The sequence below is a fragment of the Heterodontus francisci genome, chromosome 3 (assembly GCF_036365525.1).
Source record: "Heterodontus francisci isolate sHetFra1 chromosome 3, sHetFra1.hap1, whole genome shotgun sequence".
NCBI classification, from domain to species: Eukaryota; Metazoa; Chordata; class Chondrichthyes; order Heterodontiformes; family Heterodontidae; genus Heterodontus; species Heterodontus francisci.
Genome location: NC_090373.1, coordinates 95,053,893 through 95,067,560, shown reverse-complemented (window position 1 = coordinate 95,067,560; position 13,668 = coordinate 95,053,893). Strand labels below are relative to the sequence as shown.

Sequence of the window (13,668 nt, the reverse complement as noted above, 5' to 3'; positions counted from 1 at the left end):
GGGAAGAGGAGACGGGAGGGGGGGGGGGAAGAGGAGACGGGAGGGGGGGGGGGAAGAGGAGACGGGAGGGGGGGGGGGAAGAGGAGACGGGAGGGGGGGGGGGAAGAGGAGACGGGAGGGGGGGGGGGAAGAGGAGACGGGAGGGGGGGGGGGGGAAGAGGAGACGGGAGGGGGGGGGAAGAGGAGACGGGAGGGGGGGGGGAAGAGGAGACGGGAGGGGGGGGAAGAGGAGACGGGAGGGGGGGGGGAAGAGGAGACGGGAGGGGGGGGGGAAGAGGAGACGGGAGGGGGGGGGAAGAGGAGACGGGAGGGGGGGGGGGGGGGAGAGGAGACGGGAGGGGGGGGGGGGGAAGAGGAGACGGGAGGGGGGGGGAAGAGGAGACGGGAGGGGGGGGGGGGAAGAGGAGACGGGGGGGGGAGAGGGGAGGGGAGGGAGGAGGGGAAGAGAGGAGGGGAAGGGGGAGGGGAAGGGAGGGAGGGGGGAGGGAAGGGGGAGGGGAAGGGAGGGAGGGGGAGGGAGGTAGGAGGGGAAGGAGGGAGGAGGGGAGGAGGAAGGGGGGGAGGAGGAAGGGGGGGAGGAGGGAGAGGGGATGGGGAGGGGAGGAGGGAGGGGGGATGGGGAGGGGAGGAGGGAGGGGGGATGGGGAGGGGGGGTGAGGAAAGGGAGGGAGGAAGGGAGGGAGAAGGAGGGAGAAGGAGGGAGGCGGGAAGGGAGGGAGAGGGAGGCGGGAAGGGAGGGAGAGGGAGGCAGGGGGGAAGGCAGGGTGGGGAAGGGAGGGGAGGGGAGGGGGAGGGGGAGGAGGGGAAGGGGGAGGGAGGAGGGGAGGGGAGGAAGGAGGGGAGTGGGGAGGGAGGAGGGGAGGGAGTGGGGAGGGAGGAGGGGAGGGGAGTGGGGAGGAGGGAGGGTGAGGGAGGGAGAAGGGAGGTGGGAAGGGAGGGGGAGGGAGGGGGAAGGGAGGGGGAGGGAGGGGGAAGGGAGGGGGGGGAAGGGAGGGGAAGGGGGGAGGGGAAGGGGGGAAGGGAAGGGGGGGAAGGGAAGGGGGGGGAAGGGAAGGGGGGGAGATGGGGGGGGAGATGGGGGGGGAAATGGGGGGGGAAATGGGGGGGGAAATGGGGGGGGAAATGGGGGGGAAGGGAGGGGGGGAGGGATGGGGGGAGGGATGGGGGGAAGGGAGGGGGGGGAAGGGAGGGGGGGGAAGGGAGGGGGGGGAAGATGGGGGGGGAAGATGATGGGGGGGGGGGAGATGGGGGGGGGGTGGGGGGAGGGAGGAATTTTATGCTCTATGGCCTGTGAATGGCCTTCCCGCCCTGCCACCAATTGAGGCCCTTAAGTGGGCAATAGTGCTCAATTAAGGACCTCATCCTGCTGCTGCCACAATTAGCCAAGCAGCAGGAGGGCCTGTTGCCGCATTGGGAACATGGCAAGAAAAACCGTGCGGGTTGCTTGCCAGCTCTGGGGGGGGGGGGGTGGGGGGCACTAAACGAAGGATTGGGGAAGAGGTGCGCCCAACACACCCACACGCGCCCTTGCTGCCGACTTCCCCTACACCGCCTTCCCCCGTGAGACCCTTCCTGTCCTGATCTACCTGTGGCCTGGGTCCAGCGCCGTTTCTGGGCCTCAGGTGGGTGGGTGCTCCAGCAGCAGCAACGACCGCCTCTGCAGTGGCGCTACTCAGTTGAAGAGCTGCCAGCCTCTGATTGACAAACATTTCTAAGAGGGCAGGACTTCCATCGCCGGGATCCTTGATCCCGTGGAAAGCCTGCTGCTGTCTAGTTCAGTGTCTAATTGACATTTGATTCAGCGGGCCCCCCACAGAAGAGGCGTTTTTGCTGGCTATGGAGACCCTCACCGCCCGGATAAATTCCTGGCCTTTAAATGTGATTTCTACTTCATAAGAAGTTTCTGTTTTATAGCTCCAAAAATTACATCTTCTTCTCACATCTGCAGACAGCTTACAAAAGCAAAATATCCCAAGCCAACGCATAAATTATTAAATATAGGAAAGAAATTAACTAATTTTCTTTTCCCACTGTAAGACAGCCTATTCACGATATACGTCAAATTTAAGATTTGGTTTACTCTCACATGATTAAAGTTTTTTGGTCTCTTTTTACTTATAAATGGCTTATGGATAGTAATGGACTGTAGCTAGAAATAATGGTAATAATAAAGTGGTTCCCAGGATCCTTTCAGGCTTAATGTGTCAGGACATAATTTAGCTGAGTGTGTTTACCGTCTGCAGAAAATGCAAGTGGTGGAAGTTCATGTCGGTTTGATTAAACTGTCAATACAATGGGCCCAAGATAGCAATAGAAAACGGAACAATGGGCCAGGATTCTAAATGTGTTGGCATCTGGTGTTTTGCAGGAACTGCCTCATTTCTGGGGATCTTGTTTACAACAAACTCTTATCCGGACATAATGAATCGTCAGGGACAGTGTGCGTGACAAGAGGCCTATAAAGATAGAGTTTTCTTTCACAATTTGTACAGTAGGGATATAAAGGATCGGTGAAAGTCATCTCTCTACCCAGAAGAAAAACAGGGTAATTGCATTTATTTTTTTTTATTCATTCATGGGATGTGGGCGTCGTTGGCCAGGCCAGCATTTATTGCCCATCCCTCATTGCCCTTGAGAAGGTGGTGGTGAGCTGCCTTCTTGAACCGCTGCAGTCCATGTGGGGTAGGTATACCCAGAGTGCTGTTAGGAAGGGAGTTCCAGGATTTTGACCCAGCGACATTGAAGGAACGGTGATATAGTTCCAAGTCAGGATGGTGTGTGACTTGGAGGGGAACTTGCAGGTGGTGGTGTTCCCATGCATTTGCTGCCCTTGTCCTTCTAGTTGGTACAGGTCGTGGGTTTGGAAGGTGCTGTTGAAGGAGCCTTGGTGCATTGCTGCAGTGCATCTTGTAGATGGTACACACTTCTGCCACTGTGCGTTGGTGGTGGAGGGAGTGAATGTTTGTGAATGATGTGCCAATCAAGTGGGCTGCTTTGTCCTGGATGGTGTCGAGCTTCTTGAGTGTTGTTGGAGCTGTTTTTTTTCTGTATGCCCACTGCTTAAAGACAGTGGCGCAGTGGTTAGCACTGCAGCCTCATAGCTCCAGCGATCTGGGTTTGGTTCTGGCTACAGCCTGTGCGGAGTTTGCAAGTTCTCCCTGTGACCGCGTGGGTTTCCGCCGGGTGCTCCGGTTTCCTCCCACAGCCAAAGACTTGCAGGTTGATAGGTAAATTGGCCATTGTAAATTGCCCCTAGTGTAGGTAGGTGGTAGGAGAATCAAGGGAAGGTAGGGAATATGGGATTAATGTAGGATTGATATAAATGGGTGGTTGATGTTCGGCACAGACTCAGTGGGCCGAAGGGCCTGTTTCAGTGCTGTATCTCTCTATGACATTGCATGCGTCAAAGACTTGGTTGAACACTGTGAAAGGATTACATTGTAACCATATTTGGTGTCAGATTCAAATGTTCTTACATCACATGTACCAGTAGTTTCTCTCTCACACTTTATTTTTATTCTTTCAATTATAGTGGTTATATATTGTCAGGGTTTTGATTTCTCTTAATTACATTTCATGGAGCCAAATAAAGTTTCCAAGATGTAGAATAACCAAAAAGAGGAGAAAGTATTGCAACAGGACCTAACAATCATACAGGTGCTTTCCAAATGCCACACCCATTTTTCTGTACACATCCAATATTAATACAGCAAAACCCTCTCAAGATACTGGATTTTTTTTTAAATGAAGAAAAAATTTGCACTTTTCACGTCCTTTGGATGTCTCAAAGCACTTTGCAGCCAATGAATTACTTTCTTGGAACTTTAGTCACCATTATGTAGGCAAACACAGCAGCCATTCTGCACACAGCAAGGTCTCGCAAAAAGCAAATGAGTAAATCAACCAGATAATCTGTTTTTGATAGCATTGGTTGAAGGTTAAATAGTGTCATGGGAACTTTTAAAGACAGCCTGGGCCTTGGTTTCATAGTTGTGTGTGAAAAACAGCACCTCTGACAATAGAGCACTCCTTCAGTACTGCACTGGTGTCAGTCTTTTTCATATTTGTTTATGTGATGTGGGCGTCAATGGCTAGCCCAGCATTTATTGCCCATCCCTAATTGCTCTTGAGAAGGTGAGCTGCCTTCTTGAACTGCTGCAGTCCTTGGGATGTAGGTACACCCATAGTGCTGTTAGGAAGGGAGTTCCAGGATTTTGACCTAGTGACAGTGAAGGAACAGCGATATAATTCCAAATCAGGATGGTGTAGGACTTGGAGGGGAGCTTGCAGGTGGTGATGTTCCCATGCATTTGCTGCCCTGTCCTTCTAGGTGGTAGAGGTTGCAGGTTTGGAAAGTGCTATCTAAGGAGCCTTGGTGAGTTACTGCAGTGTATCTTGTAGATGCTACACACTGCTGCCATTAGTGGTGAAGGGAATGAATGTTGAAGGTGATGGATGGGGTGCCAATCAAGCTGCCTGCTCCGTCCTGGATGGTGTGGAGCTTCTTGAGTGTTGTTGGAGCTGCACCAATCCAAGCAAGTGGAGAATATTCCATCACGCTCCTGATTTGTGCCTTGTAGATGGTGGACAAGCTTTGGGGGAGTCAGAAGGTGAGTTACTCGTCACAGAATTCCCAGCCTCTGACCTGCTCTTGAAGCCACAGTATTTATGTGGCTGGCCCAGTTCAGTTTCTGGTCAATGGTAAGCCCTAGGATGTTGATGGTGGGGGATTCAGTGATGGTAATGCCATTTAATGTCAAGGGGAGATGGTTAGATTCTCTCTTGTTTGAGATGGTCATTGTCTGGCACTTGTGTGGCGTGAATGTTACTTGCCACTTATCAGCCCAAGCCTGGATATTGTCCAGGTCTTGCTGCATGTGCACATGGGCTGCTTCAGTATCTGAGGAGTCATGAATGGTGAACATCGTGCAATCATCAGCAAACATCCCCACTTCTGACCTTATGATGGAGGGAAGGTCATTGATGAAGCAGCTGAAGATGGTTGGACCTAGGACACAACCCCGAGGAACTCCTTCAGTGATATCCTGGGCTGAGATGATTGACCTCCAACAAACACAACCATCTTCCTTTGTGCTAGGTATGACTCCAACCAGCAGACAGTATTCCTCCCGATTCCCACTGACTCCAGTTTTACTAGGGCTCCTTGATGTGATACCCAGTTAAATGCTGCCTTGATGTCAAGGGCAGTCACTCTCATCTCACCTCTGGAGGTCAGCTCTTTTGTCCATTTTTGGACAAAGGCTTTAATGAGGTCAGGAGCTGAGTGGCCCTGCTGGAACCCAAGCTGACTGTCACTGAGCAGGTTATTGCTGAGCAACTGACGTTTGATAGCACTGTCAACAACCCCTTCCATCACTTTGCTGATGATCGAGATTAGATTGTTGGGGCGGTAATTGGCCAGGTTGGATTTGTCCTGCTTTTTGTGTACAGGACATACCTGGGCAATTTTCCACATTGCCAGGTAGATGCCAGTGTTGGCTAGGGGCATGGTTAGTTCTGGAGCACAAGTCTTCAGTACTATTGCCGGAACGTTGTCAGGGCCCATCGTCTTTTCGGTATCCAGTGCCTTCAGTCATTTCTTGACATCATGTGGAGTGAATCTAGACCATATGCTCCAGTACTGCAGTGGGGCTTGAATCCACAATCTTCTGACTCAGAGGCAAGAGTGTTAGTTAAAGTAGTCATGTGTACCATTAACATTACTAAGCAGTATTTGCTTATGTAAAGATACCAATGGGCTGCAGCTGAGTACTACAATCCAGAGTAGGGTTTGGGGGAAACTCAGAGGGAAAAATATAACAATGTCCTATACATACACAATGCATAGAGATTTGACAGGTGTCTTTTAACTCAACTGCCTCCAAAGTGAGCAACAGTTTCATGACTTTTATAAGACAATGGCCAAAGGCAATAGACTATGGGGTAGGTGGTGGCGTAGTGGTATTATCACTGGACTAGTAACCCAGAGACCCAGGGTATTTCTCTGGGGACATGGGTTCGAATCCCACCACAGCAGGCGGTGGAATTTGAATTTAATTAATAAATCTGGAATTAAAAGCCAGTCTAATGATGGTCACGAAACCATTGTCGATTGTTGTAAAAACCCATCTGGTTCACTTATGTCCTTTAGGGAAGGAAATCTGCTGTCCTTACCTGGTCTGGCCTACATGTGACTCCAGACACACAGCAATGTGGTTAACTCTTACATGCCCTCTGAAATGGCCTAGCAAGCCACTCAGTTGCACCTAACCGCTACGAAGTTAATAAAAAGGAATGAAACCGGACGGACCATCCGGCATCGACCGAGGCATGGGAAAAGACAATGGCAAACCCAGCCCTGTCGACCCTGCAACGTCCTCCTTACTAACATCTGGGGGCTTGTGCCAAAGTTGGGAGAGCTGTCCCACAGATCCTGGAACTCCCTTCCTAACAGCACTGTGGGTGTACCTACCCCAAATGGACTGCAGAGGTTCAAGAAGGCAGCTCACCACCACCTTCTCAAGGGCAATTAAGGATGGGCAATAAATGCTGGCCTGACCAGCATCGCCCACATCCCATGAATGAATAAAAAAAAATTCTAGAATAGTCAATAGACATTTAGGATTACATTGTACAATATCAGTGGCGCAGTGGTTAGCACCGCAGTCTCACAACTCCAGCGACCCGGGTTCAATTCTGGGTACTGCCTGTGTGGAGTTTGCAAGTTCTCCCTGTGTCTGCGTGGGTTTCCTCCAGGTGCTCTGGTTTCCTCCCACATGCCAAAGACTTGCAGGTTGATAGGTAAATTGGCCATTAGCAATTGCCCCTAGTATAGGTAGGTGGTAGGGAAATATAGGGACAGATGGGGATGTGGTAGGAATATGGAATTAGTGTAGGATTAGTATAAATGTGTGGTTGATGGTCGGCACAGACTCGGTGGGCCGAAGGGCCTGTTTCAGTGCTGTATCTCTAAACTAAACTAAACAATATCAAACAAGAGTGGACCACTGGCTTCCATCCAACTTCCCACAAGATATCCTTGATGTATTTTTAAATCTAACAATTCTGAATCCTATTTGCTTACAGGAACTTGTCTAGTTCCTTCTTGAACCCGATCATAGTTTATTGTTCCACCATCTTTGCTGGCAGACTGGAAATTTTAACCATATTACCCACTTATTTTTCCTGTCCTTAATCAAACTATGACCCCTTGTTCTTAGATCTTAAGCACTTCTGCCAGATCACTGCTTTGTCCTCCCTTTTCAAGCAAGGGGGTAGCTAATAGAGTCATAGAGAGATACAGCACTGAAACAGGCCCTTCGGCCCACCGAGTCTGTGCCAACCATCAACCACACATTTATACTAATCCTACATTAATCCCATATTCCCTACCACATCCCCACCTTTCCTCAATTCTCCTACCACCTACCCACACTAGGGGCAATTTATAATGGCCAATTTACCTAACAACCTGCTAGTCTTTTATTAATCTCTCTTTATAACTCTAACCCTTTGATCTGGAATTAATCAATGTATCTTACTGTGCTGCATTATAAATACAAATATTAGACATAAGTTGTTTTTTTTTAAACAGTATAAACGGTTTTACAGTATAAAGTTCCAGGTCCTGCCACATCCCTCCCTTCCACTAGCTCACCAAACTTCCTCCAAAGCTCCCCCACTGTCCTTGTCCTGAACTCGCATCTTTCTCTAGTTTCTCTCCTATTTTCCCTCATGTTCTGTCAGAGCATATTTTGTCCATGAGACGCACCTCCTTCTCCCTCGATCTTATTCCCACTAAACTACTGACCACCCAATTTCCCCTCCTGGTCCCCATGTTAGCCAATATTGTCAACGGTTCTCCCTATTCAGGTGTTGTCCCTCTCTCTCTCTCTTAAAGCTGCCGTCATCACCCCTCTGAAAAAACCAACCCTTGACTTCACCGTCCTTGCAAACAACTCTCCCATCTACAACCACTCTTGCCTCTCCAAAGTCCTTGAGTGTGTTGTCACTTCCCAAATCCGTGCCCATCTTTCCCGGAACACCATGTCTGAATCCCTCCAATCAGGTTTCCGCCACTGCCTCAGTACCAAAGCGACTCATCTGCAAGTCAAAAATGACATCTTATGTGACTGTGACAAAGGTAAACTATCCCTCCTCATCCTTCTTGACCTGTCTGCAGCCTTTGACATGGTTGACCATGTCATCCTCCTCCAACACTTCTCCACTGTCATCCAGCTGGGTGGGACTGCTTTCAGCTGGTTCCATTCTTATCAATCTAGTCATAGTCAGAGTATCACTTGCAATGGCTTCTCTTCCTACTCCCCACCGTTACGTCTGGTGTCCCTCATGGATCTATCCTTGCCACCTCCGATTTCTCATCTACATGTTCCCCCTGGCAACATCATCTGAAAGCACGGCATTAGTTTTCACATGTATGCTGACAACATCCAGATCTACCTCACCACCACTCTTGCCACTCCTCCACTGTTGCTAAATTATCAGACTGCCTATCTGACATCCAGTACTGGATGAGCAGAAATTTCCTCCAATTAAATACTGGGAAACGGAAGGCATTATTTTCAGTCCCCACTTCAAACTCTGTTCCCTAGCTACCGACTCCATCTCTCTCTGGCAACAGTCTGAGACTAAACCAGTCTGTTCGTAACCCTGGTATATTTGAACCCGATGCCGACTACATAATCACACCATCAATAAGACCTCTGTAATTCCCACCTCTGTAACATCGCCTGACTTTACCCCATCTCAGCTCATCTGCTGCTGAAACCATCATTCATGCCTTTGCTACCTCTAGACATGACTATTCCAGTGCACTCCTGGCTGGTCTACTGCATTCTAACATTTGTAAATCCGAGGTCATTCAAAACGCTGTTGCCTGTATCTTAACTCGCACCGTGCTATGTACCTATCATCCCTGTGCTTGCTGTCTTACATTGGCTCCCAGTCAAGCAACACCTTGACTTAAAAATTCTCATCCTTGTTTTCAAATCCCTCCATGGCCTCGCCCTTTCCTATCTCTTGAATCTCCCCCGTCACACAACCCTCCTAATTCTGGCCTCTTGAGCATCCCAAATTTTAATTGCTCCACCATTGGTGGCCATGCCTCCAGTTGCCTAGGCCCTAAGCTCTGGAATTCCCTCCCTACACCTTCCGCTTCTCTACCTCACTTTCCTCCTTTAAGTCACTCCTTAAAACCTACCTCTTTGACCAATCTTTTCGTCATCTGCCCTAATATCTCCTTTTATGGCTTGGTGTCATATTTTGTTTTATATGCTCCTGTGAAGTACCTTGGGACGTTTTATTACATTAAGGGTGCTATATAAGTTGTTCAAGTTTTGTCCCATTAAATGTTATCAACAAAAAATAAAAATCAGACACAAGAGAAACAGATGGAATTGAACAGACAATAGCGTTGCCTAGCTTATCAAGCTAAAACATAATGGCATATGACTGGCTTAAGGATTATTGAATGAGTGTAAAAAGTCCAGTTTCTTCACTTAAAATCTATGAAAGAAATGTTTTGCAAGCATTAATGAAATTTTAAAAATGTGGTTGTCACTTGACAGTAAAATTTTCAGTAAAACACAATCCAATTGTTAGTGTTGCACATTAACTGCTCTTGAAAAGTATGACTTTTAACTAGGAACCCTGTCCATTAATGTATACGACATGTGAACACAGTTTCAGGAACATAACAAGAAATGATGGCCGGAATTTTATGTTGAGGTGGTGGCCCTGCCCACTGGCTAAAAGATCAGGAGAGCCCACCTCTGCTGGGCCTGGAAACCATGCAGCAATTTTGTGTGGCCCAGGCCCTTAATTGGTCTTGGTCAGGACTTCTGCCTGGCGGCAGGAAATCCTGCCTCCAAGAGCTGCTGGAAGAGAGCCGGCTGCTCCTCTGTCCCAGCAGCGCCACTGGGAACAGTGGCCACTGCTGGGACTGCACCCAGCCAGAAGAGGACTATGGACATCGCCCTTCAGGAGGTTAAGTGAGGTTCAGGCCTTGCTGGGGACAATCAGCTGGTGAGGGGGTGGGGGTCGGGGTCTAGGGCAAGTGGCTAGTTTTAGTGGGGGTGGCCCGTGCTGCGAGGGGTGCCCTCCGTGCGGCACAGGGTGCCCGATTAGGAGGCCTTCCCCAGCCCATAAAGAGGCCACCAGGTATAAGTGGGCAGCTTTCTCAGTGAAGTGCCTGTCTGCCACTGGTAAGATACCAGCAGTGGGAGGAGGAGGCCCTTAAGTGGCAATTAATTGGCCAGTTAAGGGCCCCAATCAGCCTCGGGCAGGCCTGGAGTTCGCCACCTTCCCTGCCGCTGGTAAAATAGCAACGGAAGTGGGTAGATGACAGGAACAGTGCCACCCCCAGCCTCCCATTCAGTTTTACACCTCCCAGCCTGTTCCCAGGGGGCAGGGGTGGAAAATTCTAGCCTATGTTGCAAGTGGCCCTGAACCTTGGCTCAGTGGTAGCACTTTGCCCCAGTCAGAATGTTGTGGGTTCAAGACCTACTCCAGATATTTGAGTATGACATTTCACCTTTGTTCTGAGGAACCGCTGCACTTTCTGAAGTGCTGTCTTTTGAATGAGACGTTAAGGCAAAGCCCCATCTGTTCTCGCAGGTGCACGTAAAAGATCCAATGGCATGATTCAAAGAAGAGCAGGGAAGTTCTCCCTGGTGTCCTGACTAATATTTATCCCTCAACCAACATAAGCAAAACAAATTGTCTGAAAATTATCTCATTGCTGTTTGTGGGGCCTTGCTGTGCGCAAATTAGAAACCACATTTCTTACAACAGTGATTACACTTCAAAAGTATGCAATGGCTGTAAAGCACTTTGTGACAATGTGCAATCGTGGAAGGTGCTATATAAATGCAAGTCTTTCTCTAAAGCTGAGACAGTGAATTGCAGAACCTCGTGTACCAAGTAGGTCCCATGTTGGACTTGCGGTCTATCAAGTTGGCGGATTACAATTGGACCACTGGCCTCAGCACCTCTGGGTTAAGCAGGGCTAAAATCAACAAGAGCGCTGTCTCCCAATTGTTGTACAGTGAACTTTGTTGAAAGTTCATAGGCTTGGATGTCAGTAGAGGGCAAGTACATGCTGTAATGCTTCCCACAGTAAAATAACCTGCAGGCACTCCCTATCTAGCTTTACAGATGAGAATGGCCAATCGAGCGGGATACCACAGGGTTCTGGCAGCCATGTTACTGTATTCCAGCATGGTGCCGCAGTCTTCGGAAGAAGAGGGGCTCGCAGAAAATGAATGAAAGAAAGGGAGGGAATTATGTGCCCAATCCTTTAAATTCATTTCATTGCCATTTATAATAATGCAAAAACCTTTTTAAAATTTTGAACAGTACAATGTGCAATATATATCAGTGAGTGCTTTTTAAAAATAGTTAACTATAAATTATAAAGCAAAACCTAACATACCTAATGGTCAATCGCTTCTTGACAATTTCCAAATTGATTGGTGGCAGTTTTTTCCAGGTTTCCAACATTGTGCTCATAATGAGTGTACTCGGCTGACTGGCTGTCTCGATACCTGGTGGCTGAGGAAAAAACTTTCATTTCATTAAAAAAGGCGAGAGAGAATTATGTATTAAAATTATATTTTAAACAGATGAACAGCAATACCATTTCTGAAACTAAACAAAATGTAAAATAGTATTTATACTTGGAAAAACTGACTGACAACTTCAAAAAAGCTGACAGCCCAAAAAAAAACTGATAACTTCAAAACAATGTTCAACTGAAAAACAGCCCTGAACAAAAGTCAATGAACAAGACCACTACCTCAAGGTAACAATTCATTAAATAACTTTTCATTTCATTGATGTTCAAGATTTTGATTAATATTTTGGGATGGCATTCCATAATTCAGTTGTTTTCGAGTAAAATGAAACCACTATCACCACATATAACTTACAAAAAGAAGCAATGATAATAGGAGCACAGTGGGACATGACGTTCTCATGACTTCAGCTGCAGCTATACGCAATAAGGGGGGGAAATGAATGTCCACAGAAGTGACATTTTGCAGTGTTGAATTTAGACAGTCTTAAAGAGAAATAGAGTACTAATGATATAAAAATTTCCTAGGGCAAGTCTGAAGGCATGTCACCCAAAGAATTTTGATTTTTGGCACTTTTTTGTTCTATTTTCCAATATTTTGAAGTTTAATGTAATTCAGCATCAAAAGGTGTGGAGGCGAAAAAGAGAGATGTACTCAAAGTAAATTCTGGGATGCTGAAGAGAGGGAGCTCAGTTCAGCAACACCAAGGAGTGCCACTGGAACCTGTCTGCCCTGCTGTTATGTCACTGGAGTCTAACCTGTGTATCACTTATGTCATGATCCTGTAGTTTTTTTTTCGGAATATGCGGTGTGCCTTTAAGACTTGCAAGGGATCAATATTGCTTTAAGAACCAGCAAGCCTCAGGAGTTATAGGAAGGTGCATTTTTGTTGCCTTAGAAACAGCCATTTGGAGACTGCAATTCAAAGGGTGCATTCTTGTTACCATAGAAACAGCCACTGGGAGTGAGTCTCACGTGAAACATTTGTTACAATTCAGTTTTGAACTGGCTTTTAGTAAAGACCAGTTTGTTCTAACAGAACACAGATGGAGACATACAGACACAGCTGGTGTGGGCACCTGAAGAACGAACTCTCAACCACTTAAACTGAAGGATGGGGAGTTCAGTCTGTTTAATTATTATCTCTCAAAATTCTAAAAAAGTCAAGCCTAAACAGAGATCTCTGGTAATTTAAATTGAAGAAAGGGAAGTTAGACTGTGACAATCTTTTATCCCTCAAAAATTCAGTCAGCTTGATTCCATTGAAAGAGTTTGCAAGTCATTAATTGTTGAAATTCGCTGCAGAAAGAAAGCAACATTCTGTGAGGACTTCAAACAACATTGGACTGTAAATTTGCTGCAACATTCTGTAAGGACTTCAAGCAACATTGGACTGTAAATTTACAAGGACTCTAATTTTTTCTATTTTAAATGTTGTTTATATCTCCATCGCCTTTAAGAATTTAGTTCTTCTAATTAAAATAATTCGTTGATTTAAAGACACCTGGTTTGGTTAGCCCCATTCGGGGGTTAATAGATGGTACAATTTGGCTGGGTCTTTCTTGAATTTGGAAATTTTAAAATGATATGTTAGCCGATCTGTGCAGCGACAGGATTGAATTAACGGTGCGTTGGTCCCACCACAATCAGAATCGTATATTTTGATTGGGGGCTTTGACAGGTCGTAACACTTAAGTCGATTTGAGCTCAGTCACTGCAAATTCATAGCAATGGGCTCAAGTGAAAGCCCTCATTCTGGTTGTGTTTGGTTTGCATGAGGATGTAAACAGACAGGAGGCAAGAATTCCACAATTCATAAAATTTGGCCCTATTTATGTTACTTTATTTTTAAAAAGGACTTGCATTTACATAGCGCCTTTCACGACCACCTCACATCCAATGAAGTACTTCTGAAGTGTAGTTACTGTTGTAATGTACGAAACATGGCAGCCAATTTGTGCACAATAACTCCCATCTGAGTACTTGAAAACTCCATATGCTAACCAGAATCACAATCATTTCACCTGAGTTCTGGTTAGTGTGGACAGGGGCCATTGGGATGCTCTTTAATATT

The 13,668-nt window shown here is 47.2% G+C and overlaps 1 protein-coding gene across 1 annotated transcript in view; it reads right to left on the bottom strand.

Annotated features, from left to right (window-relative positions):
• Window positions 1–13,668, bottom strand: part of LOC137367122 (intron Large complex component GCFC2-like) — an 85,849-nt gene that overhangs the window by 41,836 nt on the left and 30,345 nt on the right. The window contains exons 6-7 of the mRNA XM_068028559.1: window positions 11,453–11,571; window positions 1,587–1,770 (exon numbers count right to left, since the gene is read on the bottom strand). Of these exons, the coding sequence (XP_067884660.1) occupies window positions 1,587–1,770; window positions 11,453–11,571 (303 nt within the window). The remainder of the gene's footprint in view (window positions 1–1,586; window positions 1,771–11,452; window positions 11,572–13,668) is intronic.